This window comes from Salmo salar, chromosome 10, assembly GCF_965601325.2.
Source record: "Salmo salar chromosome 10, fSalSal1, whole genome shotgun sequence".
NCBI classification, from domain to species: domain Eukaryota; kingdom Metazoa; phylum Chordata; class Actinopteri; order Salmoniformes; family Salmonidae; genus Salmo; species Salmo salar.
Window position 1 is genome coordinate 28,080,456 of NC_138300.1, and position 19,812 is coordinate 28,100,267.

The 19,812-nt window shown below is 42.3% G+C and overlaps 2 protein-coding genes across 4 annotated transcripts in view; both read right to left on the reverse strand.

The window, feature by feature from the left end:
* Window positions 1-7,611, reverse strand: part of rnf11b (ring finger protein 11b) — a 33,676-nt gene extending 26,065 nt beyond the window's left edge. Inside the window, exon 1 of the mRNA XM_014216642.3 lies at window positions 7,110-7,611. Within this exon, the coding sequence (XP_014072117.1) occupies window positions 7,110-7,232 (123 nt within the window). The 5' untranslated portion in view covers window positions 7,233-7,611. The remainder of the gene's footprint in view (window positions 1-7,109) is intronic.
* Window positions 7,612-8,177: 566 nt separating this feature from the next.
* LOC106613900 (tetratricopeptide repeat protein 39A-like) overlaps window positions 8,178-19,812 on the reverse strand; it is a 35,160-nt gene continuing 23,525 nt past the window's right edge. For all 3 annotated transcript variants that reach the window (XM_014216645.3, XM_014216644.3, XM_014216646.3), the window contains 15 exons: window positions 19,507-19,550; window positions 19,075-19,142; window positions 18,863-18,927; window positions 18,670-18,769; window positions 18,407-18,472; window positions 18,167-18,275; window positions 17,898-17,965; window positions 17,345-17,404; window positions 16,920-17,081; window positions 16,590-16,681; window positions 11,062-11,182; window positions 10,548-10,659; window positions 10,329-10,443; window positions 10,059-10,175; window positions 8,178-9,892 (listed from right to left, as the gene is read on the reverse strand). In XM_014216645.3, coding sequence (XP_014072120.1) covers window positions 9,775-9,892; window positions 10,059-10,175; window positions 10,329-10,443; window positions 10,548-10,659; window positions 11,062-11,182; window positions 16,590-16,681; window positions 16,920-17,081; window positions 17,345-17,404; window positions 17,898-17,965; window positions 18,167-18,275; window positions 18,407-18,472; window positions 18,670-18,769; window positions 18,863-18,927; window positions 19,075-19,142; window positions 19,507-19,550 — 1,417 coding nt within the window. In that variant the 3' untranslated portion in view covers window positions 8,178-9,774. The remainder of the gene's footprint in view (window positions 9,893-10,058; window positions 10,176-10,328; window positions 10,444-10,547; window positions 10,660-11,061; window positions 11,183-16,589; window positions 16,682-16,919; window positions 17,082-17,344; window positions 17,405-17,897; window positions 17,966-18,166; window positions 18,276-18,406; window positions 18,473-18,669; window positions 18,770-18,862; window positions 18,928-19,074; window positions 19,143-19,506; window positions 19,551-19,812) is intronic.

Below are 19,812 nucleotides of genomic sequence, written 5' to 3' on the forward strand. Positions count from 1 at the left end.
CATTGACAAGACTTCCATTCACCAGAGCAGTGACTGTGATACATGTTCTCTCCTCCTTTTGCCTCCAATTCTTTCCTCCAGGCCTCATGACACCTCTGAGGGGAGATTTAGTGTTAGTTCTCAGTCCAGGGCAGCACACGCTGCTGGTAAGTCTTAGATCATGCTCTCCCCTCCAGCCCTGGCTGTGACAGGCAGGCAGCCTTTTCAATGTCTGCAAGGTTTTCAATCCAATGAGGTCAAACCATAAAACACACTGACAACAGGATAATTGCCATTGTGCTGGACTGAATACGATCAATAAAACAGGATAATGGCCTTTGTGCTAGACTGAATATGATCAATAAAAGAGGGCCTCTGCTCTGTCATTGGGTGAGGAGGTAAATAGACCCTCGGATTAGTCATGTCAGGAAACTTGATGACAGTAGCTACAGTGATGGGACCTAGATATTCTTTACCATTCGGCCATCAGATTTGCCACCAAGGCTCCTTATAGGACACGTCACTGCACTCTATACTCTTCTGTAAACTGGTCATCTCTGTGTACCTGTCGCAAGACCCACTGGTTGATGCTTATTTATAAAACCCTCTTAGGCCTCACTCCCCTCTATCTGAGGTATCTACTGCAGCCTCCATTCTCCACATACAACACCCGTTCTGCCAGTCACATTCTGTAAAAGGTCCACAAAGCACACACATCCCTGGGTCGCTCCTCTTTTCAGTTCGCTGCAGCTAGCTACTGGAACGAGCTGCAACAAACACTCAAACTGGACAGTTTTATCTCAATCTCTTCGTTCAAACACTCAATCATGGACACTCTTACTGACAGTTGTGGCTGCTTTGTATGATGTATTGTTGTCTCTACCTTCTTGACCTTTGTGGTGTTGACTTTGCCCAATAATGTTTGTACCATGTTTTTGTGCTGATACCATGTTGTGTTGCTACCATGTTGTTGTCAAGTTGTGTTGCTACCATGCTGTGTTGTCATGTTTTGCTGTTATGTTGTCATCTTAGGTCTCTCTTTATGTAGTGTTGTGTCTCTCTTGTTGTGATGTGTGTTTTGTCCTATATTTATAATTTTAAAAAAATTGTCCCAGTAGGGGCGGTTCTGGGGGGGGGGCAGTGCCCCTGTGACAACAATTTTGGACCCCCTTGTGGACCCCCTAAATGTGGAGTATGAAATTATTTCTACATAACAAATTTTTGCTATCGTTCTTTTTTAGATCCGTTATTAGACAGTGCCAACGCGGAACACTAATGATTATGAACATGGTCTTTTGCCTGCTAATGCCTGCAATGCAGTGAAGAAAACGATATGACAACAATAACGTCTAATGTAACTGGCACCTCTAATAGTACAACTGGCCCCAGCTTGGCCCCCCAGTTGAAATGGTCTAGAACCGCCACTGTATCCCAGGCCCCCGTCCCCGCAGGAGGCCTTTTGCCTTTTGGTACACCGTCATTGTAAATAAGAATTTGTTCTTAATTGCATAGTTAACCTCTCTAGGGTAGGTGGCACCAAATCGTCCCACCTACGCAACAGCCAGTCTAATCCCGTGGCGCGATATTCAAATACCTTAAAAATGCTATTACTTCAATTTCTCAAACATATGACTATTTTACACCATTTTAAAGACAAGACTCTCCTTTATCTAACCACACTGTCCGATTTCAAAAAGGCTTTACAACGAAAGCAAAACATTAGATTATGTCAGCAGAGTACCAAGCCAGAAATAATCAGACACCCATTTTTCAAGCTAGCATATAATGTCACATAAACCCAAACCACAGCTAAATGCAGCACTAACCTTTGATGATCTTCATCAGATGACAACCCTAGGACAGTATGTTATACAATACATGCATGTTTTGTTCAATCAAGTTCATATTTATATCAAAAAACAGCTTTTTACATTAGCATGTGACGTTGAGAACTAGCATACCCCCCGCAAACTTCTGGGGAATTTACTAACAATTTACTAAATTACTCACGATAAACGTTCACAAAAAGCATAACAATTATTTTAAGAATTATAGATACAGAACTCCTCTATGCACTCGATATGTACGATATATCGATATGCACTCGATATTTTAAAATAGCTTTTTGGTGAAAGCACATTTTGCAATATTCTCAGTACATAGCCCAGCCATCACGGGCTAGCTATTTAGACACCCAGCAAGTTTAGCCTTCACCAAAATCAGATTTACTATAACAAAAATGTTATTACCTTTGCTGTTCTTCGTCAGAATGCACTCCCAGGACTTCTACTTCAATAACAAATGTTGGTTTGGTCCCAAATAATCCATCGTTATATCCAAACAGCGGCGTTTTGTTCGTGCGTTCTAGACACTATCCGAAATGGTAAATCAGGGTTACGAGCATGGCGCATTTCGTGAAAAAAAATGTCTAAGTATTCCATTACCGTACTTCGAAGCATGTCAACCGCTGTTTAAAATCAATTTTTATGCAATTTATCTCGTAAAAAAGCGATAATATTCCGAACGGGAATCTGCGTTTCGGTAAATAGAGGAAAAAAAAGAAAGACGGGGGCGACCAGTGCACGCGCCTAAGCCCACTGTCCCCTGATCGGCCACTTGACAAAGGCGATAATGTGTTTCAGCCTGGGGCTGGAATGACGACATTCAGCTTTTTCCCGGGCTCTGAGAGCCTATGGGAGCCGTGGGAAGTGTCACGTTACCGCAGAGATTCTTTGTTTTGGAAAGAGATGTCAAAGAAAGCCAATAAATGGTCAGACAGGCCACTTCCTGTAAAGGAATCTCTCAGGTTTTTGCCTGCCATATGAGTTCTGTTATACTCACAGACACCATTCAAACAGTTTTAGAAACTTTAGGGTGTTTTCTATCCATATCTAATAAGTATATGCATATTCTAGTTACTGGGTAGGAGTAGTGACCAGATTAAATCGGGTACGTTTTTTATCCGGCCGTGTCAATACTGCCCCCTAGCCCTAACAGGTTAAATAAAGGTCAAATAAAAAATAAAAATAAATATATATATATATATATACATATACACACTGCTCAAAAAAATAAAGGGAACACAAACAACACAATGTAACTCCAAGTCAATCACACTTCTGTGAAATCAAACTGTCCACTTAGGAAGCAACACTGATTGACAATAAATTTCACATGCTGTTGTGCAAATAGAATAGACAACAGGTGGAAATTATAGGCAATTAGCAAGACACCCCCAATAAAGGAGTGGTTCTGCAGGTGGTGACCACAGACCACTTCTCAGTTCCTATGCTTCCTGGCTGATGTTTTGGTCACTTTTGAATGCTGGCAGTGCTTTCACTCTAGTGGTAGCATGAGACGGAGTCTACAACCCACACAAGTGGCTCAGGTAGTGCAGCTCATCCAGGATGGCACATCAATGCGAGCTGTGGCAAGAAGGTTTGCTGTGTCTATCAGCGTAGTGTCCAGAGCATGCAGGCGCTACCAGGAGACAGGCCAGTACATCAGGAGACGTGGAGGAGGCCATAGGAGGGCATCAACCCAGCAGCAGGACCGCTACCTCCGCCTTTGTGCAAGGAGGAGCAGGAGAAGCACTGCCAGAGCCCTGCAAAATGACCTCCAGCAGGCCACAAATGTGCATGTGTCTGCTCAAACGGTCAGAAACAGACTCCATGAGGGTGGTATGAGGGCCCGACGTCCACAGGTGGGGGTTGTGCTTACAGCCCAACACCGTGCAGGACGTTTGGCATTTGCCAGAGAACACCAAGATTGGCAAATTCGCCACTGGCGCCCTGTGCTCGTCACAGATGAAAGCAGGTTCACACTGAGCACATATGACAGACGTGACAGAGTCTGGAGACGCCGTGGAGAACGTTCTGCTGCCTGCAACATCCTCCAGCATGACCGGTTTGGCGGTGGGTCAGTAATGGTGTGGGGTGGCATTTCTTTGGGGGGCCTCCATGTGCTCGCCAGAGGTAGCCTGACTGCCATTAGGTACCGAGATGAGATCCTCAGACCCCTTGTGAGACCATATGCTGGTGCGGTTGGCCCTGGGTTCCTCCTAATGCAAGACAATGCTAGACCTCATGTGGCTGGAGTGTGTCAGCAGTTCCTGCAAGAGGAAGGCATTGATGCTATGGACTGGCCCGCCCGTTCCCCAGACCTGAATCCAATTGAGCACATCTGGGACATCATGTCTCGCTCCATCCACCAACGCCACGTTGCACCACAGACAGTCCAGGAGTTGGCGGATGCTTTAGTCCAGGTCTGGGAGGAGATCCCTCAGGAGACCATCCGCCACCTCATCAGGAGCATGCCCAGGCGTTGTATGGAGGTCATACAGGCACGTGGAGGCCACACACACTACTGAGCCTCATTTTGACTTGTTTTAAGGACATTACATCAAAGTTGGATCGGCCTGTAGTGTGGTTTTCCACTTTAATTTTGAGTGTGACTCCAAATCCAGACCTCCATGGGTTGATAAATTGGATTTCCATTGCTTATTTTTGTGTGATTTTGTTGTTAGTACATTCAACTATGTAAAGAAAAAAGTATTTAATAAGATTATTTCATTCATTCAGATCTAGGATGTGTTACTTTAGTGTTCCCTTTATTTTTTGGAGCAGTATATATTGATTGCACACCTTGCCCCCCTCCACTCACACAGACAGGCAGTTATCTCCTCTGGCCCAGTCAGTCAGCACTCTCGCCAGCTGTTATCCAAATTACCACTAGCTCTGTACACCTCTTCCTCTCACAACAGACCGCAGAGTAACACAGCAAATAATAGGGGAGCCTTCTTCCTCAGATCACCACGCAGTGGAGGGTGATGACAGTAACACAATCCCCCATTAAACATCTCCTTTGAGCTGGTATTCAAGGAGTATGTGTCAGTCTTGTTTATTAAGATATTATTTACCAGAAAAAAAAGAAAAAAAACGACATTATTGGTGTTTACAGCCTCACTGTTGGGCTGAGAACTGTAAAAGAATCAAATGGTATTTATTCCCACAACAACAAAAAAATCCTTATTATTATTACATGCTACATTTTTGTCTAACCATAGCCAGGTTAATTTGTGAATGTTACCAGTTTTCTACTCTGAAGGTTTGATGATTATAGACATTTTTCAATCAAAACTTAGTGCAACTGTGCAGCAGTTTAATGATAATGGGCAGCTCCAAGGCTCTCCAAACATACCAAGCATTGGCAGGTCTCTGTTTAAAAGAAGAAAGCGTAATCAAAAATGCTTGGCGAGTGCCCAAGGCAAGCGTCTAAATTGGAAATGATGTGGGTCCTAAAGTAGATATCTGGCCTTCCTTTGTTCAAGCTATGGTTCAAACAAGCCAGTTAGTGTTGAAAAATCCAACAAGCGCCTCAGCTGTTTAACCAGGATATTGCACAATGCGTCCTGCCATCCAGTCTGTTACTGGAAAATCAGCTCCAGACTGTTGAATTCCAACCCTTCTTATTCATTCCTGATCCTGGACCCAAGGGACTCAAGTAAACACCGAAATTCTGAGAAAATGAGAGACTAATGGTTTTCAGCAGAAAAACACAGTATCCGGGGTGTGTGAATCTGCATTTCTGTGCAAATGAGAGTAACATGTTTTTGTTTGTTTTCTTTTGTATTATTGGGTATAATCTGGACAGATGCCACTTAAGAGGCTGCTTTCCCTTGACTTTTAAATGGCCTCATGGGTATTATAGGTGTTTGCATTTTGGTGAAATAAAAATGACTTATTCTGTTCTGTACTCCCTTATAATGTTGACATATGCAGTCAACTTTAATTCTACCGGTTGGTAAATTGTTTGTGATGTCAATTTTTTAAGAACAAAGACATATTCTAAATGTAGATTAGTAGAAAATCTAAACAGATAAAGTGATAAGGAAAATTACTTTTCGAAATGAGTTAGGTATGCGTCATCATGCAAGCTGTGTATGATCAGACCTCATGTTCTCTTGAACGCGTCTTACAGTCTTGGAGTACTCTGGTAAGTAGGCTCAAACTAATTAATGGATCATTCTGGTGTCACATGAGACCCGGAGACTGTGGTGAAAGAGTAGGTGGCCAAAGCTCTGGGAGTTGTGGAAGCCGACACCCGTGTCAGCCATGGCCATTGGAGACCTTTACTGGAAGGGTTCAGGCAGGGGGACTCCAGTTATCAAGATCTGTGTATAACATGCTTATCTTCACATTTGAGTTAGAGAATTAACCTGGTGACACTCATTCCTTCCTGGCTAAAGTCTTACGTAACATGACCGACTTACAGAAAAGGAATCCATATTTGGATTATTATAATGACAATGACCTGCAACAACCTGGTCATAAAACAATTAGGGAGCACAAAGACTGCTGTTTTCTCATCAGCATAAGAGTTCAATCTGTGTTCTCCAATGTAGGCTTTTGCCATTGCCTGTATCAGGGAGCTTACAGGTTCTGAATATCATTCGACTTTTTAAGTTATCTTTCTTTGTTGCGCTAAAAGCAAAGGTTGGCGCTTCTGTAGTCCTTGGTCTAGGCCTATGTCAAGTATATTTTGGATTCTCGCTTGAGCTTAAAAAAACAGCCAGCTTTTGCCTTGTGTCTCTCCCTCAACACTTCAGGCCATACACTTCCTTCCAGGAGTATGATGAGCATCTCCAGGCTCTTTTTGCTGTAGTGTGTGACTACTAGGCTGTTTTCATAAAATGCATTGCTAGATAATTTTGCATCTCATGAGTCCCTTGGGTCAGTGTTCTGTGATGATGATATGTAATGAAGGAAGACATGATGGTCTGATAAAACTAAAGACTGCAGCAATAGTAAACTTGTCATTTCACCCTAAATCCTTGTAGAAATAGAACAAGATGATAATGTAAAAGGACAGCTAGTTGATGGTTGTGTGCAGCATTGATAAACAATGTAAGGCTGTGTGTGTATACCTGCCATATCTCCCAGAGTCCGCTGGTTATTACTGTTTACATGAACATCTGAAAATCATAACTGGCTGGCAAGCTTGAGTGCAGTTTGTTTTTACTTCGGTTAGCCAGCGCCACATAAAGGCAGCACCAATTTGAAAAGTTCCTTCGCATGTCGAACCTTGAAAAACACCTGAATTTATTTAAATACTATTAGCTAATGACCTACCTGGTATGGTGGCGGTGGTTCCTGATCTGGTTCTGCCCCATCACCATAACTAGCTCTATCCGATTGTGATTCATGAAGCAATGAAATATCATCCGAGGTTGGAGATTTTAGACAATTCCCCATCTCCTCGACGTCAAACTCCTTATATCTTTGTCGCTTTGCAACGTCCACAGGCCACTTTCTCTAACCTTTCAGTCAAAATTCGCACCGTATGCTATCAATCTTATGGGCTTCAATACATTACAAATTATCTAACAAGCCACGAGAGCTGTGATGTTCAAAAGAAAAACAACATCCCCACACAAAGAGCCTGGCTGGCCAGCTAGCCAATGTACACCCTCAAACTGAAGTGATTTAGCGGTTGTTTGCTAGCTAGAACTCTCACATCGCCTATGTGCAGGTTGAACGTAATAAAGCTAAACACCTAATAGTTATTAATACTCTAAAAACGGATTCTAATTTTCAGACTGAAGACCGTCTGAAAGGGACTTTCCAGCCCCGTCAAACGCTGGGAAGGTAACGAACGTAGCAACATGAAACACCGCCCCTTGACGCACGGACCAATCAACTGCGATCTGTATTAAGGAAGCTCTCCACCATCTCACCAATCAGACCGTTGTTAAAAACATGATACAAAATTATATTTGGTAACGTTTAACATGAATTACAATGTAACAAGCAAGTATGTAGCTAAGTACAGCTAGTTGTTCGTTGGCAGTTTTCTACATAACTGCGTCTGCATGTACACTAGTAGTAGTGCGTAGTCACAAGGAAACGTTATTCCAGTAGCAGTTACTGTGGTATAAAATGCCTATACCTACTATGTTAAATGTTCAATATATTTGTAATTTCTGTGTTTTTGAAGGAGGGGATACAGTTTAGTTGAAGGTGCCTTACAGCACGTCGTAGTTGGTTCCTGGCTGCCTAATATGGCAGTTTTGACTGTTCCTAGTCACTTTATACCGTTTTATGAAATAAGTACACAAACAATACCAATTTGAAAACCAGACAGCAGCTTGGTGTTCAGAGTGTAGGTCATACAAGAGTAAAAAAAATAACCAGACTCAATTTCAGTTACTTATCATTTAATCTTAAATTAAAAAACAAACATTCAGTATGTACAGGCCCAGGAATGTCAATCTGTTTAGTAGCCAGTTCCCATATAATATGCTGACCTCAACATCCAGTGCTAATAAGATTGTTTGTACTAATATCAGTTAATTCAAAGAAAACCATGGAACAAAACGAGTAATGTCTAACATAATAATTTGAACATCCCAAACTACAATCATCTCCATTTAAAATAAATCAATGTCTACATTTCCTCCACCCGTTAGAAAAGTCTAAATGGACGCCTGGTCAATTGCTTTCACCCAAAACCATATTCTAAGTATGAATAAATCAGTTCTGATTACATTTAAACTTGAGACACCATTCTAGTGCTTGGGGTTGGATACTCATCTTGTTGTACATAAAGTTTCAATAATCATAGAACATGAAAAAAGGAAAAAAAAATCTAATTACAAATAACATTGGTCATACACAGTCTATTAGCTCATTTATTACACAGGAAAGGAACTATTTAATATATAATAGTTTCCTATAAGCCATTCTTGTATAGGATGATGTTGGAGGTGTATATTTATATATATGGAAGGCTCTAGTGGTTGTCAACGCTTCACTTACTACAGATGGAACTGGCAGCCTGTTTTTTCTGTGTCAATCTGAAAGACTTGTTTGTTTGAGCTCAAGTACTGTTGGATTGTGTCCACATTAAGATAACAAGGAAGGAGTCTGCCTTTCTAAAAGACACATTCATCTGTCCACTTAAAACGGGACAATTTTGTAAAAGGCGCCATTACAGTTAATAAATAAATACACAGACAAAATAACCCCTTACCATCACACGTGTATTCCTGCAATGTGAGTTTGCACGGTTGGATGACTTAACTTTGTGCAGTCAGTGGGCACTATTTTCACAAAAATTCAGTTGGACTGGTCATGCATTCCTTCACAGAAAGTGTTTCAGTTGATCCAATGTGCCAAAACTTCCATTGAGCTGTTCAGAGTGGGGAAAGGAGGGTGAAAATGAAGAAATAAGAATAAATCCAGTCAAATAATCAGAGAGATAAAAGCATTAGGGAAGGAGGTTATCTGCCATAGAACATGGTCAACCCAAGACAGACCTTGTCCAAGATTGGACACAATGATTTGAGTCATTAGCTCCGAGCAGAGGGCAAAACCCAGGAAGGAGAATACCGTTAACCACTCGAATACTGTATGTTGCAGAAGCCCTTGTGACAGGTGTGAAAATACATGTTTGTCAGTGAATTTATGTATTTATTCTAGAGGGAGGATATTCAGGCATTGGTAACGAATAGGTTTTTGCAATAGACGGATGAGACCCTGTACATTTCCATCTATTAGTGAGGTATTTTCTATATATTGCGTAGATTTTCTTTGTCTGAGTAAATAACTAGTGTCTGTATGCTTTTGACTGTTTAATGTACTAGTGTAGTGTTGTGTGTCTTTTTGAAAGCTTGATGGCTGGCAAGTCAAGCACTTGTTGCTGGTAGTGGGTGGTTTGGTACTCTGCCTCATCCCTGCTGCATTGGGCTGTGCACTTTGGGATGGCTGGACTTTGGGCCTGTTTTGCCCACATCAGCTATGGGCTGGAGGGCATGGTGTGAATTCCATTCTCGCTTGTGGCCTTGGCCTTGTGCAAAGCAGCCTGGATTCTGAAATGGGTCCGCGATTCCATGGAGTAGTTTTTGTAACTTTGCCTGTAAATATTGGGGAAAGAGCAGATCAATGAAACAGCTTGACCAGATGATTTAACTATCTGTTCTTATATAATTACTGTAAACAAGTCATGTTTAAGAATTCCAATGAACTACTGTAATGGGATGGGTAGAGATAATAATGTTGTGTAAGAACCAAGACACTCACTTGGCCGTCTCCAGTAGTTTGATTCCCTCCTCCTTCCTCCCTTGTTCCAGACATAGCAGCCCGTGCTCCAGCAGTGCATTGGGAACCAAGTAGTGATCAAACTTGATCTGTGTTTCACTGACAAGAGTAAAAATACAGCAGAGATCAGGATTTAAACAAGAAAGGAAGTATTTGCTAAACTTGTAAGGAATAGTAATCGAGTAAGTCTCTTCTACTGTCATGTTGTGAAAATTTGAGTGTGTGCTGAATATTGGTGTGTGTTGAGCTCACTTGCAGAGGACAAGGGTGAAGTAGTGCTCAGCCTCCTCCTGGTGTCCCAGGTGCTTCAGACAGAGACCTCTAAGCAGGCTCAGCAGACACTGGTCGTCTATGGAGAACTCGGTCCCTGAGGAACACAACATACGACACTCAGGCCCATCACTCTCACACACTAGACTGTGTAGAGGCAATATCAACTCTCTAAGGGGGACATGAGTTTGTGTTACTTACTTGGGCTACTTTCGAGTTTCGCCTGTGCCTCGTCCAGTGTTTTCAGCATGCCCTCTGTCAGGTCTTTGTGTTTCCCGATGACTGTGTAGCCGTTCCAGATATACATCATCTCCTGCATTGGACAGACAAGGCCACAAGGTGTCACAGTTACACTGTAATAGTCAGACCACGCAGTACTGACCTAGTCTTGAAAACCCGACCCTAGCCAACAGTGACTAGGGTCTGGTTTCAATGACGGACTCTTTTGGCAACTTCGATAATGGAAAGAAATTTGTTCCGTGCTGGGTCCTCTTCAGACAGACAACTCTCCAAAGTTTGCAGGCAAAACCGTTCCAGTGGTTTTAGTGAAGGTAGTTGATGCACTACCCACTTGCGAAATGCACTCATTAAAAATAACCTTGCTAGCTATATTTTCGATTTTATTTAAGCGAATAAGGTAGTAACGTAGGCAGTGACCCAGTTCTTCTTTGCCAAAAGAGTCACCTAGGGTCGGGTTTCGGAGACTTGTACTGACCAGAGGTGCAGCAGGTAGTGTAACTGGGTTCTCAGTCAGGTAGCGACGGGCTTTTCGGATGGCAAACTTCTCAGTTGGCAAAGACTTTCCAGCAATTTTCTGCTTCAGCCCATGTACCTGCCTGGAATGGATAGACAATAGATAAATATAAGATATAGATTCATTTGGATAGAATGACTTGATTATCTCAGATGTCTGGGTAAAAATACATGAATAGAGTACAAAGCAATATGTTTTTGTTTTTATTTATTAGGATCCCCATTAACCGACGCCAATGGCGACAGCTAGTCTTACTGGGGTCCGACACCTAACGAAGAAGACATTAGACACATTTTTTTACAATTTAAATACATTAACATGTAGTGTGTGTGTGTGCGCATCTATCAGTTCCACATACATGTCAGTACATACACACAACAAGTAGGTCACATGGGGGAGAGGTGTTGTGCCATGAGGTGTTGCTTTATTTATTTATTTTTAAACCAGGTTTGCTGTTCACTTGCGCTATATAAGATGGAAGGGAGTTCCAAGCACTCATGGCTCTGTATAATACTGTACGTTTCCTTGAATTTGCTCTGGACCTAGGGACTGTGAAAAGACCTCTGGTGGCATGTCTGGTTGGGTAAGTGTGTGTGTCAGTGCTGTGTCTGTGTGTAAGTTGACTATGTAAACAATTTGGAATTTCCAACACATTAATGTTTCATATAAAAACAAGAAGTGATGCAGTCAGTCTTTCCTCAACTCTTAGTCAAGAGAGACTGGCATGCATAGTATTTACATTTGCCCTCTGACTACAATGAAAAGCAAAATGTGCCGCTCTGTTCAGGGCCAGCTGCAGCTTAACTAGGTCTTTTTTTGCAGGACTGGACCAGATGACTGGACAACTATCAAGATAAGATAAAACTAGAGCCTGCAGGACTTGCTTTGTGGAGTCAAAAAAGCAGAGCATTTCTTTATTATGGACAGACCTCTCCGCATCTTTAAATGTTTGTTTTGACCAGTTTACAGTAAGGTAACACCAAGTAATTTAGTCTCCTCAACTTGTTAAACAGCAACACCATTCATTACCAGACTCTGCTGAGATCTAGAACTTAGGGAATGATTTGTACCAAACACAATGCTATTACTTTTAAGAATGTTCAGGACCAGTTTATTACTGGCCACCCATTCCAAAACGGACTGCAACTCTTTGTTAACCTGTTGGGGCTAGGGGGCAGTATTTTCACGGCTGGATAAAAAACGTACCCGATTTAAACAGGTTACTACTCTTGCCCAGAAATGAGAATATGCATATAATTAGTGGATTTGGATAGAAAACACTCTAAAGTTTCTAAAACTGTTTGAATGGTGTCTGTGAGTATAACAGAACTCATATGGCAGGCAAAAACCTGAGAAGATTCCATGCAGGAAGTGGCCTGTCTGACAATTTGTACTCCTTCAGTTGCATCTCTATCGAAATTACAGCATCTGTGCTGTTACGTGACACTTTCTAAGACTTCCATTGGCTCTCTAAAGCGTTCAGAAAGCGGAATGACGTGTCTCCTGTCTCTGGGCAAAGTACAGCAGCAGAGTTTGTAAGTGGTCTGCCTGGGGACAGTGAGACTGAGATGTGCGTTCACGAGACTTCTCAATTTTTTTCTTTCACTCTTTGAATGAATACAACGTTGTCCGGTTGGAATATTATTGTTATTTTACGAGAAAAATAGCATAAAAATTTATTTTAAACAGCGTTTGACATGCTTCTAAGTACGGTAATAGAATATTTTGAATTTTTTTGTCACGAAATGCGCTCGCGCATTACCCTTCGGATAGTGACCAGAACGCACGAACAAAACGGAGGTATTTGGATATAACTATGGATTATTTGGAACCAAAACAACATTTGTAGAAGTAGAAGTCCTGGGAGTGCATTCTGACAAAGAACAGCAAAGGTAATCCAATTTTTCTTATAGTAATTTGGCCGGCAGGGATATCCTTGTCTCATCGCGCACTAGCAACTCCTGTAGCGGGCCGGGCGCAGTACACGCTGACCAGGTCGCCAGGTGTATGGTGTTTCCTCCGACACATTGGTGACACATTGGTGGCTTCCGGGTTGGATGTGCATTGTTTCAAGAAGCAGTGCGGCTTGGTTGGGTTGTGTTTCGGAGGACGCATGGCTGTCGACCTTCGCCTCTCCCGAGTCCATACGGGAGTTGCAGCGATGAGACAAGACTGTAACTACTACCAATTGGATACCACGAAATTGGGGAGAAAAAAGGGGTACAATTATTTTTTTAAAGAAAGACTTGGAAGCAGATGGAGAGATGAGCGGATGAACTTTCCAACAGAAAGACGGACGATTCCAACAGAGATCACGACGACACACTAAGCGTAAATATATATATTGATTTCAATTATTCCAGAATGAGTGAGCGTGCAAAGGATTAGCATTTCAATTAATATAATTATCAAATGTGTAGTGACTCTTTTGTCTTTCGCGCCCTTCTCAGTCCACCAAGCCATCATATCGGCTTAGGGAACCTCCCCTATCATTTCTTTGTAACCATATCTACTGTTTGTTTGTTTATGCATTTCTGTGATTATATAGTTAGTTAGTAAATAAATGATTAAGACAATTGATGTATGGATGATTCATAGTGAAGGCTGGGTTCGTGCAGATAACCAACAATTTACGACGTTTGGAATGAGACTAACGTGAGGTAAAGACGAATTCATTAATTAGAAGACTAATTGATCAGATATTAAAATAACTGAAGAGTTATATTAGGAAAATTATAACTTTGTAATCTGAAGATTTTCCTTGGTGCCCCAACTTCCTAGTTAATTACATTTACATGATTAGTTTAATCACGTCATAATAATAACAGAGAATTGATTTGATAAAATAACAGTCTTCAATTTAATGATGCCAAATAGTTTTTTTCCCATCATAAATCTACACATACTACCCCATAATGACAAAGCAAAAACAAGTTGATTTCTTTGCAAAACCCCCCCCCCCTGAAATATCACATTTACATTCAGACCCTTTACTCAGTACTTTGTTGAAGCACCTGTGGCAGCGATTACAGCCTCAAATCTTCTTTGCTATGAAGCTACAAGCTTGGCACACATGTATTTGGGGAGTTTCTCTAATTCTTCTCTGCAGATCCTCTCAAGCTCTGCCAGGTTCGATGAGGAGCGCTGCACAGCTATTTTCAGGCCTCTCCAGAGATGTTCGATCGGGTTCAAGTCCGGGCTCTGGCTGGGCCGCCACTCAACGACATTCAGAGACTTGTCCCGAAGCCAATCCTGCGCTGTCTTGGCTGTGTGCTTAGGGTCATTGTCCTGTATGAAGGTGAACCTTCACCCCACTCTGAGGTACTGAGTGCTCTGGAGCAGGTTTTCATGAAGGATCTCCGTACTTTGCTCCATTCATCTTTGCCTCGATCCTGACTAGTCTCCCAGTCCCTGCCACTGAAAAACATCCCCAAGAGCATGATGCTGCCAACACCATGCTTCATCATAGGGATGGTGCCAGGTTTCCTCCAGATGTGATGCTTGGCATTCAGGCCAAAGAATTCAATATTGGTTTCATCAGACCAGATAATCTGGGTTTCTCATGGTCTGAGAATCCTTAAGGTGTATTTTGGCAAACTTCAAGCGGGCTGTCATGTGCCTATTCCTGAGGAATGGCTTCCATCTGGCCACTCTACCATAAAGGCCTGCTTGGTGGAGTGCTGCAGAGATGGTTGTCCTTCTGGAAGGTTCTCCCATCTCCACAGAGGAACTCTGGAGCTTTGTCAGAGTGACCATCAGATTCTTGGTGACCTCCCTGACCAAGGCCCCTCTCCCCCGATTGCTCAGTTTGGCCGAGTGGCCAGCTCCAGGATGAGTCTTGGTGGTTCCAAACTTCTTCCATTTCAGAATGATGGAGGCCACTGTGTTCTTAAGGACCTTCATTGCTGCAGAAATGTTTTGGTACTCTTCCCCATTTCTGTTGCAGTAGTTTATGTGTCGGGGGGCTAGGGTCAGTCTGTTATATCTGGAGTATTTCTCCTGTCTTATCCGGTGTCCTGTGTGAATTTAAGTATGCTCTCTCTAATTCTCTCTCTTTCTCTCATGACCTGAGCCCTAGGACCATGCCTCAGGACTACCTGGCCTGATAACTCCTTGCTGTCCCCAGTCCATCTGGCCGTGCTGCTGCTCCAGTTTCAACTGTTCTGCCTGCGGCTATGGAACCCTGACCTGTTCACCAGACGTGCTACCTGTCCCAGACCTGCTGTTTCAACTCTCTAGAGACAGCAGGAGCAGTAGAGATACTCTGAATGATCGGCTATGAAAAGCCAACTGACATTTACTCCTGAGGTGCTGACCTGTTCCACCCTCGACAAGCACTGTGATTATTATTATTATTTGACCCTGCTGGTCATCTATGAACATTTGAACATCTTGGCCATGTTCTGTTATAATCTCCACCCGGCACAGCCAGAAGAGGAGTGCCACCCCTCATAGCCTGGTTCCTCTCTAGGGAGTTTTTCCTAGCCACCGTGCTTCTACACCTGCATTGCTTGTTTGGGGGTTTTAGGCTGGGTTTCTGTACAGCACTTTGTGACATCAGCTGATGTAAGAAGGGCTTTATAAATAAAATTGATTGATTGACTGATTGATTCTGTGCCTCGACACAATCCTGTCTCGGAGCTCAGTGCACAATTCCTTCGACCCCAAGGCTTGGTTTTTGCTCTGACATGCACTGTCAACTGTGGGACCTTATATAGACAGGTATATGCCTTTCCAAATCATGTCCAATCAATTGAATTTACCACAGGTGGACTCCAATGAAGTTGTAGAAACATCTCAAGGTTGATCAATGGAAACAGGATTCACCTGAGCTCAATTATGAGTGTCATAGCAAAGGGTCTGAATACTTATGTAAATAAGGTATCTGTTTTTTTTGCAAACATTTATTAAAACCTGTTTTTGTTTTGTTATCATGGGGTATCAATTGTAGAATAAGGCTGTAATGTAAGAAAATGTGGAAAAAGTCAAGGGGTCTGAATACTTTCGAATGCCTTGTAAATGCACACACGTGCTTTGTTAAATGCCAGTGGCAGGTCATTGGTAAAAATAGAAAAGAGTAGAGGGCCTAGAAAGCTGCCCTGCAGTACACCAAACTTTACATATTTGACATTAGAGAAGCTCCCATTAAAGAAAACCCTTTGAGTTATATTAGATAGCTCTGAATCTACGATTTGGCAGAGATTGAAAAGCCATAACACATACGTTCTTTTCAACAAAAGGTTATGGTCAATAATATCAGACTGCACTGAAATCTAACAATACAGCTCCCACAATCTTCTTATTATCAACTTCTTTCAACCAATCATCAGTCATTTGTGTCAGTGCAGTACATATTGAGTGCCCTTCTCTATAAGCGTGCTGAAAGTCTGTTGTTCATTTGTTTACAGAGAAATAGCATTGTCTTTGGTCAAACACAATTCTTTCCAACAGTTTGGTGACACAGGGGTTTGTTTGTTGCAGTGACCTACCTGAATAACGCTACCTCGCTCTCCCTGAATGGTTGGCATTCCTCCCTGGTCAGCATGCTGAGGTAGGCACCTTTCATATACGCATATGTTGCCTGGAGGGAAATGTGCATGTGTTACTACTGTAACTCTGTAAGCATCAACATAGATTTGTCCCTCTAAAGACTAAGTGGAATACATTAAAAGCTGTTAAACAAACAAATCTATATTCTGTTAAGACTGTCGCATTTACCAGCGAAATAATGCAACCATTACTGTACTGAAACAGATGTCCTTCATACTGCACTATATTGAACTGATATGCACAAATACAATTATTCCAGAATGTCCCACCTTGGACCATGCATTCTCTTTGCTGAGCAGATCAGCGTAGAAGTAGGCCATCTTCCAATGCCTCTTGTATGTGAAACACCACATCAGCTCCCAGTAGCACATGTGATGAAACTGATTCCACTGCTGCTGAGCTTCACAGCACTCCTCAAAGCGCATTATAGCCTGTTACACACACACACACACACACACACACACACACACACACACACACACACACACACACACACACACACACACACACACACACACACACACACACACACACACACACACACACACACACACACACACACACACACACACACACACACACACACACACACACACACACACACACACACGAATACATGTGACAGCTGGCCAGATTTGGAGTCTACACACAAAATAATGTTGGTAGTAGTCAGAATCATTGATCCCACACTCACAGCATCCAGGTTTCCTTTGATAACCTCAATTCGACCAGCGAAGAACAAGAAGATGGATCCCTAAAAACAACACACTATGAACTGTTTTGATGGGACAGAGTGTGTGTACAGGCCTACGCACTAAATACTTCAGAGTAGTTTCACAAAATCAATACAACTGGAATATGATTTAACTTTACACTGAGTATACCAAACATTAGGAACATTGTTGATGCACACAGGAAACTGTTGAGCGTGAAAAACCGAGCAGTGTTGCAGTTCCTGACACAAACCAGTGTACCTGGCACATACCACCATACCCCATTCAAAGGGACTTACATATTTTGTCTTGCCCATTCACCCTCTGAATGGCACAATCCATGTCTCAAGGCTTAAAAATCTTTAACCTGCCTCCTCCCCTTCACCTACACTAATTGAAGTGGATTTAACAAGTGACATCAATAAGGGATCATAGCTTTTGCCTGTATTCACCTAGTCAGTCTATATCATGGAAAGAGCAGGTGTTCTTAATGTTTTGTATACTCAGTGTACATGCTACAATGTCCTCACTGACCTTAGGATACCGTTTGAGATATGGCTGAAGGAGTTTCTCTGCATCCTCCACATCTGCTTCCCCAGTGCCTGCAAGCCGCAAGGAGAAAAATACAATGTTATTTCATGTTAGTTTAAGACATTTGTGCAAGATATGACCAGGGTTTTCCTTTCCCGTAGAGGTGACCACCAACCAGAATGTGGCTAGGCTACAGTATAGAGCTTGTTTTGGCAGTTGAAAAGGTCAGTGTGGTAACATTTGATGTGTGGTAACATCAGTCTTTCTCTCACCCAGGATGAAGCTCATGAAGGTGTGGTAGCAGAGCAGCAGCATATTACACAGGAAGGACCTGAACGTCTGCCCTGCTGCGCCCTCCGTCAGCTGCAGCAAGCCAAACTCCTGCAGACACACACAACACAGGACACAGGGGGCTTAGTTTAGCCCAGCCCAGTCCAGCCTAGTCCAGCCCAGTCTAGTCCAGCATCTCACACATCATCTCAGGGCCACCTGCCTAACAGTAGGAGATCTACCTTATTTCCAGAGAAACCCACAAACTCCAGCAACCTGAGGGTACGAGTGGGCAGCATGGAGATCATCTGTACACGACCCAAGAACACAGGAGTGGAAGAGTGAGAAGATGAGCCAGACACAATTACATATTGTACCAATCAGGACCATGCTTTGAGTTACACAGAGTGGCTATAGCCATAACACCCCAAAACGTCCTTCTATACAGTCTACCAGCCCAGCAAACTGGACCACAAACAATGTTGACATGAAGCATTTTCCTCACCAGGTTGAAGGCTCCCACTCCAAGCTTGACTCCGCCTTCAAAATGCCCATGATTGTCACCATGGACGTAGCTTGAGGACTGGAGGACCGTATGAAGCTCTCTGAAATACAGATGTACATTCTTTACTATAGTTTGAGTTGAGACATAAGCGGAATGCACTATAAGGGCCATGCACTACATCAAGAGTACTTACTTATATGTCTGGTAGCTATTCCTCACTTTAATTCCTCCCTTGATGAAACTGACCATGTTTTCATCCTACAAAAACAGGGGGAAAGAAAACGTTTAAGGATACAAAGAACAATATCATAAATGCACAATCAACTTTTAAATCTGTATCAGTGCTTCAGCGAGATAAAGAGTGTGTGGGTGTGTGTAGCTGATGTTGTGGTAGCAGTGGATTACCTGAAGGAAGGTGAGTGCTGCCCTCTGCAGGAGACATTCTGCATAGCACACTTCAGCATGGAGTTCCTCTGAGGTGAAAATGACAGCACAATTATCTTCTGACATACTGAAACCACTACATCAGCAGGAGGCTGCACAATAAACCCACAGACAAGAAACACATTTTAAACTGTATTCTCAACTACTGAACAACTAGTGAACAACCATAATGGCTTGAAGTAATGGAGTAATACATTAAAATCACTCAAAAACAGAGTATATTCTCCTGTATCACAGCAGCTGTGTTTTATTTACTTAGGAATACACAGCTATAAAAAACATTGTTCAATTTACACTAGCAAAATGAGTGATAAGATAAGAGGCCTGTGATAAAATAATATGTCTATGTCTAAGTGGAATGTACTGAAGTAAGTATGTTTTAACTATACTAACCTTCTGTGGAGTTTCTGTTGCTAAAGGTTGACTTCTTGCGGAACCTGTTAGAGAATACACTTCATTACACACCAAATCCAACATGCCACATTACAGTGTTTGATGAGACATATATAGCTGTGTTTGTTCACAACAACTCAACACCAGTCTGTGAATGTGCGAGCTAAGAATCTGGGAATTCAACACATTCCTGTGCGTGGATATTGAAAAACGGTGACATGTAGTAACCACATTCAGACAGACATTGACAAGACAGTATTTCTAACTAAAATCAGGTTTCATAATTAGATGAATAATATGGATTAA